General features: G+C 29.2%; 3 protein-coding genes across 8 annotated transcripts; 1 reads left to right on the top strand and 2 right to left on the bottom strand.

The window, feature by feature from the left end:
* Nucleotides 1-232: 232 nt before the first annotated feature.
* On the bottom strand, nt 233-7,751 carry LOC124426941 (regulator of G-protein signaling 7). 5 transcript variants are annotated; one of them, XR_006942838.1, is made up of 13 exons: nt 4,234-7,751; nt 3,841-4,077; nt 3,559-3,655; nt 3,429-3,479; nt 3,100-3,255; nt 2,775-2,998; nt 2,385-2,611; nt 2,174-2,287; nt 1,969-2,094; nt 1,662-1,848; nt 1,486-1,578; nt 1,252-1,389; nt 233-1,191 (listed from the first exon to the last, which is right to left on the bottom strand). XR_006942838.1 is itself a non-coding variant. In XM_046969271.1 (12 exons), exons 2-12 carry the CDS (start codon nt 4,039-4,041, stop codon nt 1,324-1,326), a joined length of 1,542 nt encoding a protein of 513 aa, XP_046825227.1. In that variant the 5' UTR covers nt 4,042-4,077; nt 4,234-7,751; the 3' UTR covers nt 233-1,323. The 5 variants fall into 5 exon arrangements, 2 of the variants coding, with proteins under 2 accessions (XP_046825227.1, XP_046825228.1); XR_006942839.1 differs by having other exon boundaries at nt 233-591; XR_006942837.1 differs by having other exon boundaries at nt 233-561.
* A 43-nt stretch (nt 7,752-7,794) lies between these two features.
* On the bottom strand, nt 7,795-18,017 carry LOC124426929. 2 transcript variants are annotated; one of them, XM_046969213.1, is made up of 12 exons: nt 17,340-18,017; nt 15,629-15,726; nt 15,195-15,341; nt 14,982-15,101; nt 14,630-14,780; nt 13,896-14,025; nt 13,654-13,807; nt 13,216-13,404; nt 12,962-13,081; nt 12,740-12,884; nt 9,487-12,508; nt 7,795-7,937 (listed from the first exon to the last, which is right to left on the bottom strand). In XM_046969213.1, the coding sequence occupies exons 1-12, from the start codon at nt 17,692-17,694 to the stop codon at nt 7,928-7,930; spliced, it is 4,641 nt and encodes a 1,546-aa protein (XP_046825169.1). In that variant the 5' UTR covers nt 17,695-18,017; the 3' UTR covers nt 7,795-7,927. The 2 variants fall into 2 exon arrangements, with proteins under 2 accessions (XP_046825169.1, XP_046825168.1); XM_046969212.1 differs by having other exon boundaries at nt 9,487-12,884; nt 17,340-17,708; nt 17,809-18,017.
* Nucleotides 18,018-18,200: 183 nt separating this feature from the next.
* On the top strand, nt 18,201-19,460 carry LOC124426949 (thioredoxin domain-containing protein 9). Its single transcript, XM_046969293.1, has 4 exons — nt 18,201-18,416; nt 18,580-18,812; nt 18,893-19,094; nt 19,177-19,460. The coding sequence occupies exons 2-4, from the start codon at nt 18,636-18,638 to the stop codon at nt 19,440-19,442; spliced, it is 645 nt and encodes a 214-aa protein (XP_046825249.1). The 5' UTR covers nt 18,201-18,416; nt 18,580-18,635; the 3' UTR covers nt 19,443-19,460.
* Nucleotides 19,461-20,363: the final 903 nt, after the last annotated feature.

The raw sequence follows: 20,363 nt of genomic DNA, 5'->3' as shown, positions 1-20,363 counted from the left end.
CACGAAGCGCTTATCTATCTTGCTTTAATTATTATTAGACACGCGGTTGCCATCTCAATTATTAGAAATAGAATAATTTTTCTTTTGTAAGAAAAGAAAGGAAGTGTGTCGAGCTTTAAGAGAAAGAAAGAAAAAGGGAGAAAGTAAGAGAGAAAGTAAGATAGAAAAAGAGAGATAGAGAGAGAGAGAGAGAGAGAGAGAGGAGGAGGATTAAAAAAAGAATGAAAAAACGTTGGTACACATCTGTGAGTCTTATATATGCTGTCTACCTCAAACATTAACTCTTTTCACTTTTCCATTTTTAAGTCCATTTACACGACGCAGAAAAACTGTACGTATTATACATATATAATAATTATAGAACGTTAGTTGACATTTCAAACAGTTTTATCAACGACGATTTGTCAACAAAAGTACATACTACTGTAAGTAGAAAACCATAATTCGGCACATCTGATTATTGCCACCTGTTTTTATTGAGCCTAGTAAATGCCAGTCTGATCACTGTCGGTATTTACTACTTCATAGCATTGGATCCTTTTGATTACATTTCTGACGTCGCTAAAATCAAATTTCTTGAATGAAGATTTACTATAAAATGGAAAAAACACGTATATTATTGGTATTCTTACACAGCTTTACAAAGCTGCATAATCATAATATAAAGATACTTTTTCTTTTATTTTCTGTTTTTTAATGATAGACTTTTTAAATGAAAATTATCTGTTGTATTACGCAAGATCATTCAAGACAACGAAGTTTAATATAATATCATCCTAAGAAGCATATAACTGTACATTTGATACTTGTTGTATTACTTTATGACTCACTTCATTATACTATGTCTACCAGTATTTCTTATGGTATATCTCATTGCTTTCTATAAGCTTAAAAACAATCTATATCTTTTGTATTTTACATACATTATCTACAGATACATTGTGAAACTATATATCCAATTAATAAATAGAGTGATATGAAAATAATTGTATGACGAATAATTTAAAACAAATAGTTTTGTTTCTCTGTGTAAAGTCTTTTTATAAGGGCATAATTATTACAATACGTAATTTAAACGATTATGCTTCTTTAATCGTCAGATTGATTTTTTTATAGATATATTCCGATGTTATCAAACGTTTATCGAGGAACATATCGCGTTATATACATACGCGTATAATTCGAAAGTTCCTGTATGGATTAAATTAAATGATGATATTATCTAAAAGATTTAAAATTTGTTTAACTTACGTGATTACTGATTAGAAATGATATCCGCACTTTCCCAATTTTTTACATGATATTTTCAAATATCACGACAGATTACGAAGTTGCCGTATCTCTGCGCCCAGTGAAAGATACGATTGATCGGATACCCTTTACCGATGTCTGTAAACAATAAATTTAACAAGTATATATTGTTAAATTAAAATGTATACATTAGTGTAGAAGTGGATGGTTTGAAATTTTCAAATCTTCCCTCACCTTCTTCTTCGAACCATTAAGAAAGTCTTTGTACATCTCAGAACGAAGATATCTCGAATAACTATCACTTTTCATGAGATGATAAACATGAGCCTGAGAGGAGAAATTTTTTTTTCTTCTTTTTTTTTTTATATAAAAAATAGAAACAGATAATAAATATTATACAAAAATTATACCGCAGCGACATCGAAACACCAACGATCAGGTTTTTCCAAATTTTTTTTCGTTATTTCGAAGGACCTAGAATCGACGTTAATTGGACAGCTCGCATCTGGACCCAAAAATTCATTCCAAATTTCTTCAACCTTAACGTTAACATCTTTCTGCGAGAAGGTTTTCAATTCCTGTACGGTCTCCCAAAATCTGTACACAGCAGAAAAATCTCGTTTATCTGACATACATTCATTTTTGTAACGAAATACATGTATATAACATTTAGCATTGAAAATATAAGAGACGAATAACACCATGTTAGATCCTTACTTGAGATTTTCACTGCTAAATTCTTTTTCCAAAAATCGTATAAATTGTTCTCTACCGACCGGATCCTGTAACAATTCCTGAAGGCCAAACGCCCATCTCTTCACTCTTCTCGTAGATACTTCTTTCCTATTCGAAAAAAAAAATATGCTTCAGCTTTTTATTCTATTTTATAATTATTTACAAAATAATAACAAAATCTATTTACGCTATTTTCTCTTGCTCCCACATTTCCGGATTATCCGATATCCACGGATTTGTAAATTCAGGTTGAGTAAAAAATGGATCATACTCGGAATACTGTTCAAAGTATCCGATAAGACTGAAATTTGAAATTTAGATAAATTGACAATGTTTTATGAACATTTTATGAACTTTATAATTAAAGAAATGAGATGTTACGCGGACATCGAACTTACGCTTCCGCAACTTTAGAAACTTTGATATTTCTCCTATCCAATCTATCCTTCAACATGTCAATTTCCTTTTGCAACGATTCTATCGTAAACGTTATGTAAGATTCCGAATGGGGAGAAATTCTTCCACCAGCGATCCCAAGTTTCAGATGTTTACTAGATCTCAAGTTTGGTTTTTGACTGCGACATGCTTTCTTGATATCGAGTTCTGTCGTATTTACACAGCCAGGCTGTAATCAGTGTCGTTGTGATAGGGTTTGTAAGATAAATCGAAAAAACATCGTTTAGTCGATGTTACAAGTTTTTTCTTTTATTTTTTTTTTTTTGTATTCCCCGAAAGAAAGAATAAAGCACACATTTTGAGTGAAAAAAAATTCTTATGAAATCTTTTACCATCGGCCGATGCACGTCCCAAAAGGCTCTCTCTTGACTGTCCAATACTTTCCTTTCCAGTTTATCTCGCTTTTTATCGACTTTACTCTGTGCTTCCGCTTGCATAAAAATGAACTCCCACTTTCGAGAGAACATTTTCTGCAATCTAGCTAGATTCTCGGCTTCATAATCAGCCAATTCGAGACGCGTTTTATTTTGCATCGTTCTTTTGCACAGATAAACGGCTACGATTCGAAATATCCGAACGTTATTTTATTTATTGTTTTATATAAATCTAAATAAAACAAAACATGTACAAATATAATTTAAGATTATATTTTATTACCGTAATCGGTATTCTCTGGTTCCCAAGAATTCGATGGCCAAAAATAAGGCGTTTGAAATCTATAGAATGTGTTATCGTTTTTAACGGTAAGACAATGATCATCAATGGGAAAGAAATAACCATGAGATGACATGAGATGTGCCACGTGAAGAGCCTCTATATATTAAAAAGTTATGAGATAATAATTAAAAATTTATTCGGCAATTAATTTGAAAAAGAAACATTGACTCTATATATACATATAGGTATGTTTATATATATATATATATATATATATATATATATATATATATATATATATAGATATCTATATATATATATATATATACCTTGATCATCAATATCCATAGTTTTCATCATCCACGATATCAAATCGGAACCTAAAAATTCGCGTAAATATAAAAAATCATGCGAGTTAGAAATACAAATCTTCGTTCGATCATTTGACATCGACACTACCTGTGAAAACTGATGGAGTTTTTGTCATGAAACTTTTTACTGTTCTTACGGGGACACCTGTAGCTTCCTCCAACATTTTTTCCATTAGAGATTCCATCTGAAAGAACGTAGGTATACTTTTGCCCGTAGATGTTTGATAATTTTCGGATTTAAATTTTCGGCTGTTAAATATTTTTCTCGTACAACGACGTTTCGTATTTAACGTGACAAATAAATTTCATTCATACGTGAACTCTCTTACAAATCGATCAGTTAGAATGATAAAGATATCATGCGAGATACCTTTTTGTAGACGAGATAATTTGGCGTATCTTCAGCGCAACAGGCAGTGACACGGTGCGTGGGTGTATTCTGTTTCTCAACATTCTCCTCGGTTCGATCATTCTCTTCCCTGTCGCCAGTTTGATCCGATGATTCTCTCGTATCATTATTCTCTATTGGCTTTCGGCGGGAGGCCGACTTTTCGGAGCTCATAGTTACCATATTATACGCTTTAAGATCGTAGCAGTATTTCACAATCTATATTACATTGAAAACTTTTAACACGATGAAAACGCAAAGAACATTTATTCTCAAATTATAAGGATAAACAAAAGAAAAATTATTGAAAATCTTTCTCTTTTTTTTTTTTTTTACTTTTTTAATTTCTAACGATTCTCTATTATCGATACTAACGATTCGGGATGTAGAACAACAGAGTGTCCGTCGTCGATTCACCGCGCGCGCATTGCGGTCGTCGAAGGGCTCTTCTCGAGAAAGAGAAGAGAGAGGTTCGACTTTTCTTTTTTTCTTTTTTTATTCCCTTCTCCTTCCTATTCGACGTTAACCGTAGTTTGATAAAACGATATCGATCTTCTAATATGACGAATATTAAAACAACGTATCATCGTTTCTCTTGTAATCCTTGATTTCAACGATCTCATTTTCTCCATTCTTTCTCTCTCTCTGTCTCTCTCTCTCTCTCTCTCTCTCTCTCAGTTTTTTTGTTTTTTTAGCACTTTAATAATAAGATCCTGTTGGTTACGAGGTCACACATTATCGCGAATAATTATCGTAATTTTGTTATATAGAACAAGTAGATTTTTAGATACATCGCACGCGTTCTAAACACGCACATACATACACACGCTCACACACAAGAAACGTAAATCTCGAGTACCTACCAATAAATAACTTTAATAAAACGACCTCTCGATATTTATTTTCCGAAGGACATTGGATCGCATAGGACGTGAATAAACAACGTGCGAGCGCAAACGCGTAGAAAAGAAATAAACACGAGGATGCACAAAATAGACAATTGGCTAACTATGTGTGTGTGGATTGAAAGAGGAGGGAAAATTAAAATAAGAGTATATAACGAGAGCACGGAGTAGTCGATTCTACGAACGTCAAAATCGAACTCCTACATACGTTGGCCTGGTGATCACGAGCACGGTGCTGCGCGTTCACTTTGCGACTGCGTGCTCTCCCTACAAACGACGACGACGAAGCAAAGCTGCTAACATGTAAATGTATAGAAAAAGAAACAGGGGATCCAAGTGGCACAAATATCGGCCCTTTACACTGTCCTCGGGCAACCATGTATCGATCACTTTTAAAAGGCCAAATCATTTTCGAAATCCTTCGAATTATTTCCGTTCTTTTTTTAGATCATCCTCTGTCTTATTATCTTCGCTGTCTAATATAAAATTTTTTATATCAAACTCGACTAACTCTAATCAAATTATTTTTAACTTGACAAAATGAAAAGTCGCATATATATTTCAAAGGTCGCTAACAATGAATAGATAATGTTAGATAATGAAAATAAAATATAAAACGGGCTTGTGCCATTAAGTCGCCTTTATTTTTTTGCATCTTTGAATTCAATAAAATTCTTAAACTCAAATTTTCTTTCATTCCCTCTCTCTCTCTCTCTCTCTCGCTTTCATACATTATTTTATATATAATTCTGTTCTTTCATTTATTACTCCGTGCGGTACGATTTCCATTCTAACATTGTTAAATCTTTTATTTGTTATTTTTTTTTATTTCTTTAGCATATATCTCTCGCTCGCTCACGCTCTCTTTCTCTCTTTCTTTCTCTCTCTCTCTCTCTCTCTCTCTCTCTCTCTCTCTCTCTCTCTCTCTCTCTTTCTCTCTTAGTACATACATGTTATTAAATATAAACTTATTCTACATTCATACATACACGCGCACACACGCACACACATACGATAAAAGTAAATACAGAAACCAATGATTAACAATATTGTTCCCAATCGTTTCTTCGAAACGTATTTGTTAAAGCGTTATTTGGAACATTTGCGAACGGACAATAGACATTCCACGAAATTTTTTCTTTCAAAAATATATATACACATATTGTATTCTGAATAATAAATTGTGATCAAAAAGGGACAGATCATTCCACTATTGTATTGTTTCCACTAATCTTTGTATCTGCCTGGTGCGAGATTCATCACAGACATCATAACAAGAGATAGAACTTAAATCTTAGAAATATCGATGCCAACGGATCATTCTATTGTAAACTCATTTTCATTTGTACAATCTCAATCACCTGCTGAATAATATTTGACATTTGCATATATTTATATGTATATATATACATACATATATATATATATATATATGCACATATATATACATATATACACATGCATCCACTATTTCGATAAATACATAACAATGAATACAAGATATATAATTTTAAAGCAAATGTTTTTATATAGTGATGTTATGCAATATTGCATGGATTTCGATATCGTCAGCAAAGTAAAAGAATGTAAAGAAAAATAAAATTGTCGAATATATTCAATAAAATCGTAATAAAAATCTTCGCTTTAAAAAAAATTGTTTAAATATTTTTTTTTTTAAAACATCCATTGATATCGCGACAATCATATTATTGTTGTAAAATCATCGATCGAATCATCAAAATTCCATTTTAGTATAGAATGCACTATTAATATTAAAAAGTAAGAAAGTGTTTATGAATGTGAAACTATAATCTAATCTTACGGAAAGGCCAAGTTTATATTTCTTGATCTAAATCTTGATCCATACATACACTTATCCAATAGATACAGGAGCGTGTTATTTTTCATTAGATCTTTACTTATATACAATAAAACGTATTATGTCAAAGTTAAGATCTTTTTAAAGATAATAAATAAAAATTTTAAGATTTTTAAGCACAATAATATAATAAATTTTTTTTTAACAATATCCTTCATTAACCTTCGTTCCCCTTATAAAAAATTTGACTCGAGTTTTTTTTGTCGATACATTTTCTCCGTTGCACGGAATATATATATATATATGTGTGTGTGTGTCCATAATATGTTTATATATACACACACATATACATACATGACACATGCAAACGTTCATTCATGCATATTCACTTACTTACATACATACATACGTACATACATACATACATACATATTGCGTACATGTTTTTCGTGTAATTCCGGATGACTTTCAGTCAGTTACTTTCCGAATTGCACTTTTCGTCGTTATCACCTATAAATGATCTTTTTTTTTTTACTTTTATTTTTCTTTTCCTTTTTTTTTTCTTTTAAGAGTTTAATTTAAACAACAATACACATTTAGTACATTTATTTAAGTAGTAATTAAAGTCGTCCGCACTGTCTTTTTAACGGTTCGTGAACATCGTAAAATATGTTTAAATACGACGTGAACACAGCGATCGGACATTTAAGTTTAAGTTGCGATTTAGAATGGACCGACTTGTCTTTAAGACTAGATATGATCGTCCATTATCATATACATACTCTGTTGCTCTACGTTGAAAATACGCAGGCGGAAATACGAACAAAATGTGCACTGCACCCTATTTGTTCGTTCATCTATTAAATCTTTCTTTCTTTTTCCTTTTCTTTCTTATAAACGTTCCAACTAAAGATTAGTAAAAATAAGTGTTGCGTGAACATCATTGAGCAACAAAACGTACAGTCCATTCTCCATTTTTTTTTCAACCAACATTTACAATTTCTTCACTATTATAAATTCTTTTAGATGAATATCGCTACCGCAATGTTGTGACCTGCACTTCCTTTTTATCTGGTTAATCCTTTAACCGTTTTTTATTTTGGTCGCGTATGGACATTAAATACATATATATATATTTTTTATCTTTTTTCTTTTTTTTTCCCCTTAAATTCGCCAGTTGACATAACGACGATACTTTGGCTCGAGCTGTTTCTTCGTTTCCTCGAGTTCATTTATCTCATCGTCGTCATCGTCGTCGTCATAAATTGTCTCTTTGTCCTCGTTCTCTTCCTCGTCCTCGTCCTCTTCATCTTCATCCTCCTCTTTGTCCTCTGTGTGGTCCACTTTACTTGGGACTACAATTAATAACGAATTAACATTAACTTTACAAAATACTTTACAAATCAATCACAAGATATCTATGTATACTACTCGCATTGAATCTTCTTTTTTTTTTTGACTTAATTAATTTAAATTTCTTCTCTAACGAGGTCCGGATTATCTGATACAGTAAAGTAAATAAATATTTCACATGATTAATATACAACGACATATTAACATTAAATTCAGTTGATTTTTTATTAAAGCTTAATTTTTTCTATTCACCAGATAAACAAAGAACATAGAAATTAATAAAATATTTATTGTTAATTGTAGAAACCAAAAAGAAAAATCATCGTGATGTAATTATAATTGCATGTGAGTTGAAAGTATAGAATGTAGTTTTAAGGAGTAAAAACACTCGATCATTATTCACTATTATGAAAAAGAAATGCATAAGTTTTATTTTTACTTTACTGTACCAACGATATGATTTTTCTATTAGCTTCGTATAATTTAGTAAATGAAATAAAGTTTTGCTAGGTTTTCATTAATGAAGGATATGTCTGATAAATGATATAAATGATATGAATGATAATGAGGGCCATATTTCCCTTTGTGAAAATAATATATGCGCTCTCGATTAGTTAGGCAAAGACATTACTGTATAAGCATGGCATAATAAAGGATTAATTTGAAATTACAAAAAAATAAGCAAGTATAGTAGTCTTGAAAACGAACGTAGAAAATGATGGAACGCCAGCCAACCCAATTTTCCTTTGGCACAACAGCATATATATCGAGGCACTATTAAAAGAGCAATTGATTCCATAATATGTTCCATCAAAATGTATTTAAATGCAGCAATGAATTGGTCCATCGACGACACACACATTTTGCAGAAATAAAAACATGACTTGCGTATATGATGAATTGCGGCCTAATCAATCGTTGAGTTGCAAAGAAATAAGTATGATGAAGGCATGTTATGCACCGAGTTATTAAATTTTTCATATATATGTGTATATATATATATATATATATATATATTGCAGAGCGCTACATGTATGCATTAGATGTATCGAATCTTTTTTTTATCTGCCTTCATGAATGCAAATAATAACACCGCTTTATATATGATTTATGCATAATTAAAGATTTATGAAAAATCATAAAAATATATTGTAAATAATGTCAAAGCTGCAGACAATAATTGATTTGTTATCAACGATATCAAAACTTGCAAAATATTTGTTTCATTTTCATTTGTGCGATGCATTAACGTTAGTATCCACAAGTTAAAGAATAATTCATACAAATGAAAATGCATTGAAAAGCGATTTTACCCCTTAAAACTTTGATATGAATACAAAATTAATCAACTGCATTTATCTTATCTTTATCTTCGATTTTATTCGAATAGAATTATTCCGAAATAAAAAAATGCGCCGAAAAAAATATCGTTAAGATAGACGTGTATATCTCGTTTCCAATTTTCTTTTTTTTTTATTTAATATTTATTTTCAAAGAAAATATTCAAATTGCTTGTTTGAAAATATTATTCCGCCAACATGTATAACTTACCTTGTAACATGAAAAACTACAGGCGGTTCAGCAACTATCCTATCATCTTCTTCAGAATTTGTTCCAACCGCCGCATTATTCGTGATTTCTATTCCACCTATCGAGCACGTAGACGTAACCACTGCGCATTTTACCATTTCAAGATACGAATAATTTACTTCTTTTACAGTATCATTATTTCTCGTTTGTATATGTTCAATGATATCAGATTTGAAATCTGTGAGATCATTAATGCGCTTACGGGGGCATTCAGCGTTGTCATCAACATTGCACGATGTTTTCTTCGGTATTTCGCTTTTAACAGTATCGTCTGTGTTAGGATTAATTTTAACACATACCAATGAACATTCAGATTCAATTCCGGAATCAACGCTTTCCTGGAAACTCTCTTTATGTTGCGGCTGAACGACCTCTGGAATGTTATCTTCTGAAGTTGACAAATTGGATTCCTCGATTCCTGAATCTTGGCTATTCCTATGAATATTTTCTGGCTTTTTAATAAGTAAAGTTGTAGACGAATGAGATGTCTGAGGTAGATCGAAAAATGAAGTTTCTGTTTCTACTGCATTTTGTTGCCATGCATCAGAAACTATATTAGGTAAATGTGTTTCTTCTTTAACAGAGTTTCCATCGTTAGATATATCAGTAATACAAAATATAAGATCTTCAGAGTCTGATTTTTCAAAATCTTGAAGAGTTTTTTTAACAGAGGCAGAAACATTTTCTCTTATCTGTGGTAATATTACAGTTGGAAGTATAGTAAAGTCAGATTCCTTACCAGAAGGCTTCTTTATATTATTTTCTATATAATTGTTAACTTTAACATCTTTAGATACAATTGGACATGCATCAATATTATTTGGTTTGGATAACAATGTCTCTTCTGTAATAAGATCATTTAATGTATCCTCTTTCCATAAAGCAACTGCAGCCTCGTCCGTGCATATATTAGCAGTTGGATGTATCTGTGCATTAACATTATTAAAATCATCAACATTATCTTTAGAAGTAAGACTTAACTCTGATATACATGATTTTATTTTACTATTTACAGTTGTACTCTTTGAATGTGGATCTATATCCACATGGCAAGTATTTGCTCCTACATCCTGACTTAAAGCATCGTTTAAGTCGACCCATCTTTCATTTTCTTTGTTAATATTAACACTACATATTTTGGTAACTTCATTATTAAAATTTTTCTTCTTTTCTACATTAATTTCTAACATATCATGATTTATCATTGAAATATCATTTATACCATGGTTATAATCATCCACATGCATATTTGATGCTACTTCGTCATTCTTACAACAAGTATTAAGAAGCAAAGAATCTGCAACATCTTTTTCAGAAGTAGTCTGCAAATTTACTGGATCATCGAGCATACTTACAATATTTACATTATCTATGACTCTTATATCACATGTCACGTTACAAGATGAAGATATTTCATCACTAGTCAAATTAATACTGTCAGTCGAACTTCTATCACATACTTTTTCTATCTTTACAGAATCTATGTTCCCCAATTCATATCCTATGGTTTCTTTCTCAATAATATTTTCACTTACTTCTAAAACAGAGTATTCAGGTATATCCTTTAACTTAGGTATACATACAGTCATCTTGCTCTCTGGAACATTTATCGATGAAGCACTATTTACAGTTTTAGAGCAAGCTTTTACTACCACGGTTGAGGTAACACTATTTTCTTCTGCTATTAAATCTCTGCTAGCATGCCCGTCATCTTTTAATTGGACAATATCAGGTAACGTTTGAATATTTAAACTAGATACACTAGTTTCCTTTTCTTTATCGCTACTAAAGTTTCTACTATCGTAATGGGATGATTCTACATTATAATGTAATGATTTTTCTTTAAAATCTTTTTCTTTCATTTTTCCTTCGTTATATCCCTGATCTGCATGTTTTATTTGATTGGAGCACTTTTTGGATGACTGTTGTTCTGAGGCATTCGTATTGGTATCCGTTTTAAATGAAGCAAACATACTTGTTAATGTTTGTATACTTGGTAATTGTGTGACATTTAATGACTTTAATGATTTACTTTTAGAAGATAAAGATACAATGTCTGCAAATGTTCCAGAAGTATTAGTTTTACAGTTTGCTTTCCCGTCTTTGAAATACTGATGAAATTTATCACCAAATGCTAACACGCTATTTACACTACCTTGCAATAAATTTCTAAAATCTGTTTGACTAATATTGGGTGATTCTGAAAAAAAATTTCCTTTATGTTGAAATAAACTGGGAAGCTTTTCTAAACCGGAAGTGTGCTTCTGAACTGGAGTACCTTTATTTCCTGATAGCGGAATTTGTGATTTTGCAGACAGTATATCTTCTACCGATTGCTGTATATTTGGTTCTTCTTTATTTAAATTTATAAGATCACCTGTTTCAATATTATCTTTCAAATCAATCTGTGCATCTTTTATAATTTCACTTTTACAATTATCAGTTTTCTTAAATATTAATGCAGAAGTATCTATCGTTTCTTCTTTTAGAGCTTCACTTTGATTGTCTTTAGAATCTTCCTTATGTTCGACAGTATAAACATTTAAGTTATCTTGAGTATTAACTTCGCTAGTATTCTTACTAGCAGTGAAACATTCATTTGTACTCTGTTCATTTGTATTATCAGATATATTCAATGGTTGTATACTATCATGTTTATTAACATTAATTGGAGTCGTGCTAATTTCACTATTTATTGCAATTTGTGCACCTTGTTTCTTTTCGTTATTTGTTTCTGTCTCTGATTTAAATATATTATCTGAATCATCCGAATCCACAGACTCTACTGAATCGACTTTGAAGTTAAAGCCGATGGTAACATTGGATTTAGATGAAGCGAAAACAGACTTAGGTGTAGATGTACAATTTGATGATTCAACGAGTGACACACGAAACCTAGATGTTCCACTTGTGGAAGGAAAGAAACACGTGGACATTGGTCCTAGCGATGTTGGAGTTACAGGAGATGAAGATGCTGAGGAATCTGTGGAACGTAACGATGCTTCTGAAACTCGAGACACAACAAATCGACTTCTAGAAGGACTCGGTATTGGACTTGCGACAGGCGAGGGGATAGGACTAGGAGCCGGGGAACGGAGGCGACCCCCACTAGTACGTTTCGGTTCAAGCGTCGATCGCCCGGTATCCTCGGTGGTTACTGAAGTCATGGGTGATGAAGGACATGGCAGTGTCTGACAAGTAAGCGAGATCTTACGGTTACTCGCGTTAAAGGATCTGCTATGATGTCTTGGACTTTCTGAATCCCCTATATTCTCATTCATTTGTTGATTTTCTTTATTTCGTGCACAATAACTTCTAATTTCTGCCACAACGTCCATATATTGATGTAAAATTCCATCCTAGAATTATTGTGAAAAAATATTTATATAAATTATTAAAACAAAAAAAAAATGCCTTCGAACGTAAAAATACATACTATTTTAATCCGAGGCTTGTCATCTAGATCCAATTGTATAACACTCCTGTTTTTCTGCATAGCTGCACTAAGAGCTTTCATTCCTGTCATCTGTATACTATTATCTCGCAAATCTATCCTCTGTGGAAGTATATATATATATACTTATATTACACATATAAAACTGAATAATATTCAACTGAACATAACATAAAAATATAGTATCGAAAAAATTATTATCAAATATTATTTCCAATTAATTACATGTTACATACCTGTAAAACTTGATTATTTTCAATTACATCAGATAAAGCAATTATTCCATTACATGTCAGATCTGTGGATTGCATTCCCAATTGTAAAAGAATACGATTTTGTTTAAGGGAATCCTTCACAGTGATTAACATTTCACTGGTTAACATATTCTGTCCAATGTTTAATGTTTCCAGTGTCCTTGATAATGACTGAGTAGAAAGAAAACATTTTTTTATGCAAAACAATACATGGAGATATGACTCAAATTAGTTTTAAAAAACAATACAAGTTACTGTTAATACTTTTGATCACACACGCACAGATAGAGGGTGAGACAGCAGACAGACAGACACATACACAGACAGGCGCGCGCGCACACACGCACCATACACGATGTATATGTAATAATATTCTTCAAACGTATATTTAAAAATAATTAAATATATTAAATTACTCACAATAATGCGAGAGAAGTACGGAGATGATTTTTTAGTAAGGCGATTATTCCATAATATGAGTATACTCAATCCTTTGCCATCTTTATCTTCATGAACTTGATTAATAAGTCCTTCTAATAGATCCTGCACACCATTATCTTGAATGTTATTATTACTAAAAGGAAAAACATACATGTTATATTTTTACAATATTTGAGTAATTCATTTTATACAATTTTGCATAATTTTTCAATTTTATCTACCTAATATCAAGTAATTGTAAGTGATTATTGAGCCTTAATAAAGATCCAAGCTGTATAGCATCGTATAAATCGAGTCCATTATCAGCTAAATAAAGTTCTCTTATCCCTGTATTCATTTTCAGAGCTGTAACTGTTATGATAAAAAAATAATTATCTCCATTAATTAAAAGTTTTATATTTTTTATTGCAAAAACTTTATTTTTATCGTTTTCTATTACATATGGATGATTAAATGTTTACTATGAATAAAAAGACTGTTAAGCATGAGAAAAAGCAATTGTACTGAACAATGTTAGAACAGCAAATATAATTAATTAGTAATTAGATTTATAAATATAAAATGAACAATTTTCTATGTGATTGCACTTATAAAAATGAAAGTGCATTCAACATCAATACATGAAATACCACCTTGCAGAAAGAGGTTTTATAATCAGAGTTTTGTATTGAATTAATATAAAATAATATAAAATAAATATTTTATATTTTGCATAAATTTCATTTACTTTTTTAATATGAAAATAAAAATAATATAGAAGATTTTTATACATTTTTTGTATATTGGAATGATATGTGGACCATACAAAAGGCACAAAGAAAAAATGTACCTTATAAAAATCTATCTTATATAATAACAATATGTGATGTATGTTTGTTAGGATTAGAACCCAATCACCTTATAATTTTTATCTGCAAAATAACAGAAATAATAAATTGTGCAATATAATAAATACCTAGTATGACGATAGGTCTTCCTGATAGTCCACAATTTTCTAATTTAAGGACATGTAGATGGTAGACTAATCGTATTGCGCGGCTCAAAATATTCATGTACTGTTCATTAAGCATTACATCCTTAGCTTCAAGCTGTTCTAAACATTGGGTCTAGACAAATAATGATTTCATTAATTAAACACGGAATAATGTATGAAAAAAAAATTAATCATATAATTTCGTAATAATATTTGTAGGTGAAAATTTTTTTTGCTATTTATCTATTACTAAATTTATGGTAATAACAAAACTACATGTATATGCAATTAGAAACTACAAAAAAAATGTTGAAATATACATAATCATATCAACCTTTTTAATCATATGTGAACATGCTTGCCAACCACGAGCACCAATATCTGAATTAGATGAAATGTTCAAATGTTTTGCAGACTCATAATATTCTAGCATATCAAATAATATTACAGAACTCTGTAATGAAAATTTAGAATTAATAATATACAGTATGTCTTTATAAAATACTTGGTAATAAAACTTAGAGAGAGAGAGAGAACTTGTGAATACCTCATCGTTTAAAGATGTAGCTTCCAAGTCAATTTTATTAAATTGAATTCTTTTAAGAATTTCTTCTAGTGTTTCTGAATGATTCAGATCCAAGTTTACTCCTTTTAAATTAAATTCATTATTATATTCTTCAGACAAATCCCAACTCTATTTTAAAAAGTTCAAAATTAATTGTAATTATAAACAAAGACTACTTAAAGGACATAAATATATCGTCATTAAATGTCTTTATTTTTTAATATGATAAAAAAATAATAATTAATATTTATAAATATAGATATTGTTATATATCTAGTATATATCAAATAATTACATTATATAATAGAATATTTTTAAATATGAAGAAATATTTATATTTAATTAATTTTTATTAGATATTGTTTCTTCGTTGTTGATAATATAACAAAGCTGTTGACACTATAAACTAGCTATACCTCTAATTGAGCTAAAACTTTTTCCAATGGCTCAGTGTTGTGCCGTTTGCAGGATTCCTTATACGCTGTGATCAAGTCCTCACGATTCACATTTTCAGCTGTGAACAAGTATTGATATTATGTTGAAACTAAAAAAAGTATTAAATAAGAACATGAGTATTTGACTTAAAAACACTTTTTATCATTAAACATAAAGAAAAAATAAACAAATACAATATGTGGTTGCGTTTTCTTCATATATAAAAATTAATAATATTTTTTTATATTAAGAATCGTATTTCAAATTCAATTATATAAACTCCATCATATAATTAACTTACCATACTTATGATAGTATCTATGAATAGTCATATATAGATCTATATATTTACATCATTAAAAATTATTTTTATTAAATGAAGTTAACTAATAAAATGATCATACAATCGTACTTCTTATAATAGTATTATGTCATCTGAATTAGATATATAAATTATAAATATAATCTTAAGTACTACGAAAATACTTATTGAATTTGATACTGCAATATATGGCAACTTTCTATAACTTGAACTCCTTCTAGATCAAATTTAAATGTACTTAACTAAGTATAATAGACATACTTTAACTCTGCATCAAACTTATAATTAGTACATCGTTCAGATTGTGAAATCCTAAACATCCTTCTCTTGGCACAGTCTATAAAAAAAGTCTGATAGCTTAGTGACAAAGCATAAATATATAACCAAAGAGGTAATTAAGAACTACATAAAAAAAAAAAATTAATAAATATACATAATTAATAATAATAAGTATTTTTTTTATTATGTAATATAGGAATTTTATCTTTTTAAAAAATTTAAATATTATAGTTCATTACGCATAAAATATAATCTTTAATTGTAAATAAAACTTCAATTCAACGATCAACAATAAATAATTAATTAAACAATATTTATTAAACTTATTTCTTTTTTTTCATTTTATGTAAGTATTAGTACAACACATAGTAACTTGCACGATTTTTGGGAAAGATACATAGTTTTTAATATATGGATTTTACAAGATACAATCACAATTCAATCTTAATTACTTCATTATTTCAATATATAAAATTAATTTTGTTTTCTAATACTACAATTAGTAATCATTATATATTATATATAATTTATTTTGATATATTTAAATTATTATTGTTTATAGTCAGTAGTTCTTACAACTTTTTTGTAACAATAATAGATGGATGGATGGATGAACGGACAGAAAAGAAATTATTGCATTAAATATATAATTTCTAAGAATCATAATATTAAATAATAACATATAATAAAATGATTGATGATTTAATTTTATAGTACAATATTAAATTGTAGTAATATTTAATAATTAAGTTAAAAATTGTAATTAGAAAAGAGATGAAACAAATTGTATTATAATTTCACATAAATTTTATCAGTTATATCATACAAAATGATTGTCATCTTCAACTATATTAATTAACAAGACAAATAAGAGATAAGACAATTGTCTCAATTTTGTATATGAAAATTGGATCAATACAATAACATACTCATTGAAGAAATCATTATGAAGACAATTTCACATAACGAAACATAAATAAAAAAAAGAAATTAATACTTACTGACTCTTTAATTCAAGATAAATATCATTCTGCTAAGGAATAATAAAAAAAAATGAATATAAATAAGAGAGAATAAATGATTGTCCTCACCGTGTCTCCAAGGATTAGGCGGCTCCAAATATCCCGTAACCAAATTGATGTCATTTGTTGGGAAACTCACTCGTCGGGGAGGCCATTTCTTCGTATATGCTAAAGCGCTCCGTATTTGTCTACCATCAATCCATATGTATGGGGATTTTGGAACATCGCCTGTACCAAATCGTGGCCTTCTACCAGTGTATGTTGTCGTGGTAGTCGTTGCCTTCGTCTCCGCCGTCGTCTCCGTCGTCCTCTTTGTCGTTCCCGTAGTCGTCGTTGATAGAGGCACATTAGGTTTGTCCTCAGTGTTCAAGGTCGTAAGCGAATTCTCGCAAATACGCGTACTCGAATCCGCTCCTTCGCTCATACTTCAAAAAGTCTCTAACATATTTTTTCGATCGAAATTACACTTTATGCACAAAACACACACCGTTAGCGATCCTTTACTCACTTACGAATGCCCGAGGACTTGTCAACTTACGTTACAGAAGACGAATACTAACTGCTCGCATTGAAATCGCCATCTTTGTTGCCATTTAGCAAGTCGACAACCATAGAAATTTTACTTACCCCGAGTACATGCGAACGAACTATCTATTCCGAAGTTCGCGCGCCATCGAACTATCGAATTTCTCTCTTTTCTTTATAATCACTTTAAACTGACCAATAGTATTGTTAATGATAGAAAAACGACAAATACTGATTGGAGGAAATACAATCAATATTTTGACGATTCAAAGTTTATAAAAAAAACGAAATTCATATTTTTTACGTATATATATATATATATATATATATATAATTAAAGATTATATAAATGTATAATAAATGTATGTATTACTTTGAATTGATGAACACACTATATTTTTAAAGAGGTCACCTCATTGATGCTTCCTTTCTATTAGAAACAGTGATTGGTTAAATACATTGATTTATCTATACTATAGATATCGATCAAACTATACTTAAAAAAAAACAAAAATTTAGTCAATGACATCATACGAATATTCTTTACGTCATTTCATTTCTTGTATTGAAGTGTGAAGTGATTCTTAATGACAGCGTCTATTTGAAATATGTCTATATAAGGTATAGCAAACTATACTTAATAAAATTTGTTAAAAATTGACTTATTTTAAATTTATTATGAAAATATTCTTAATAGAGTATATCCTTTGTTATATGTTTTGTAAATATTTCCTTTGTTTCTATGGATAAAAATTTTAAATTTGTATAATCTTATAATTTATAGATTCTCTGTGGTGCACATTACGAATATAACTTCAACATTTAATTATATAAAAAAAAATGGAGACTATTATACAACAAAAAGTAATTGAAGTTGCAAATACTGTTGAAAAACAATTGGATGCAGAATTAGAGAGACTGGATAATTTAGATATTAATGATATCGAGAAATTAAGAGAAAATCGTTTGCAAGAACTTAAGAAATTACAGAAACAGAAACAAGACTGGCTTTCTTTGGTACTTGTAACATTAACAAGAACTATTTTGTTTTTTCTTCATTATATTAATAATATATTTCTAATTTGTATATATTTTAGGGTCATGGAGAATATACAGAAATACCAGATGAAAAAGAATTCTTTGAAATTTCCAAGAAATCTCAGAATATTGTTTGCTTATTCTATAAAGATGATTCGCCAAGATGTAAAATCGTAGACTATCATTTCAAAATATTAGCTAATAAGCATTTGGAAGCAAAATTTTGTAAATTGAATGTTGAACGTTGTCCATTTCTTACCGGTAAATTAAAACATTTTGAAAATTATAAATATTCCTATTATTTTATTTCAGAGGCAAAGTTAATAACTATATATACTTTCAGAACGTTTGCGCATAAAAATAATTCCTACAATAGCGCTTATAGTAAATGGGAAAACAAAAGACTACATTGTTGGTTTTACTCAATTGGGTAATTGTGATGATTTTTCTACTGAAACATTAGAAATTCGAATTGCTCAATCTAATGCTATTAGTTGTAATGATGATTTTATACATTCTTCTAACAATACTAAAAAGCCATGGTTGTCTCATATAGTAAAACCTAAAACTATTAAAGGACATGATTCTGATGATTCTGATGATGATTAAACATATGATCACTATTAATACATATATTTTTATTTACATTAATAGTTTTAAAGTTTATATTTTTTAAATGCTTATTGTATGCTATAATAAAAATTGTTTGATTATTTTCAATCGAAATCTTAAATAAAAATATTTGATACATTGTGTCATCTATATTTCATATATCTTATGGTATAAAAAATGTATCTTCATTTATGATATATTTTATACTTTATTAATATTACTTTTTGGTAATAACTATATATATTAATCTGCAATTAAAATTTTAATATGCCACATTAACATAGCATATTATTTCTAAGATTATATAACGTATACATATATGTATATATATATGTATATACATATATATCTTAATTAATTATGTAGAACGATCAAAAGTTATAGATATTAGAATTTATATAAAATATTTCTTTTTTATAATGATAGTTAAGGAAATGACTGGAATTTTTAATCAAATGTAATTACTTTTATGAAATATTTCATGGCACACATTTAATGGTGTATGCATTTCCGTGTTGCACTTAATACAATAAGCACATAAGCATTCTAAGTACATATTTAAATTTAATTTAATAATTTATATATATTTTTACTTCATTATATAAATAAAGCAAGAATGTAGGATAATGCATGAAATATATTATGCAAACTATGATATACAGAGAACTACTGAAGAGGAAAAGAAGACATTATTTAAACAAAGTGCACAATTTTATAAAAAATAAGATTATAATGAATTTAAATGTCTTTTAACTATCTATATATGAAATCTTTTTTATAATAAATTTAATAAAAAATATTTTTGTTCAATCAAAAATTAATTTTACTCAGATATTTATAAGTAATTTTGATATTACAAAATTTATGATTATATATATAGATATATATGTGTGTGTGTGTATGTGTATACATATAATT

Source organism: Vespa crabro, chromosome 9 (genome assembly GCF_910589235.1).
Source record: "Vespa crabro chromosome 9, iyVesCrab1.2, whole genome shotgun sequence".
NCBI lineage: Eukaryota > Metazoa > Arthropoda > Insecta > Hymenoptera > Vespidae > Vespa > Vespa crabro.
Note: the sequence above shows the minus strand (reverse complement) of the source record. Positions and strands in the feature narration are given on the sequence as shown.

Excerpts from the sequence above, each read along its gene's own strand:
- LOC124426941 (XM_046969271.1), bottom strand. The coding sequence starts at position 4,041 with ATGGTAACTATGAGCTCCGAAAAGTCGGCCTCCCGCCGAAAGCCAATA. Across the intron at positions 3,656-3,840 it reads ATTATCTCGTCTACAAAAAG|ATGGAATCTCTAATGGAAAA; the intron begins GTATCTCGCATG and ends ACGTTCTTTCAG. Across the intron at positions 2,612-2,774 it reads GGGACGTGCATCGGCCGATG|CCTGGCTGTGTAAATACGAC; the intron begins GTAAAAGATTTC and ends CACTGATTACAG.
- LOC124426929 (XM_046969212.1), bottom strand. The coding sequence starts at position 17,694 with ATGAGCGAAGGAGCGGATTCGAGTACGCGTATTTGCGAGAATTCGCTT. Across the intron at positions 15,342-15,628 it reads AAGTTTTAGCTCAATTAGAG|AGTTGGGATTTGTCTGAAGA; the intron begins GTATAGCTAGTT and ends TTTTTAAAATAG. Across the intron at positions 14,781-14,981 it reads GTTCACATATGATTAAAAAG|ACCCAATGTTTAGAACAGCT; the intron begins GTTGATATGATT and ends TTATTTGTCTAG.
- LOC124426949 (XM_046969293.1), top strand. The coding sequence starts at position 18,636 with ATGGAGACTATTATACAACAAAAAGTAATTGAAGTTGCAAATACTGTT. Across the intron at positions 18,813-18,892 it reads AACAAGACTGGCTTTCTTTG|GGTCATGGAGAATATACAGA; the intron begins GTACTTGTAACA and ends TATATATTTTAG. Across the intron at positions 19,095-19,176 it reads ACGTTGTCCATTTCTTACCG|AACGTTTGCGCATAAAAATA; the intron begins GTAAATTAAAAC and ends ATATACTTTCAG.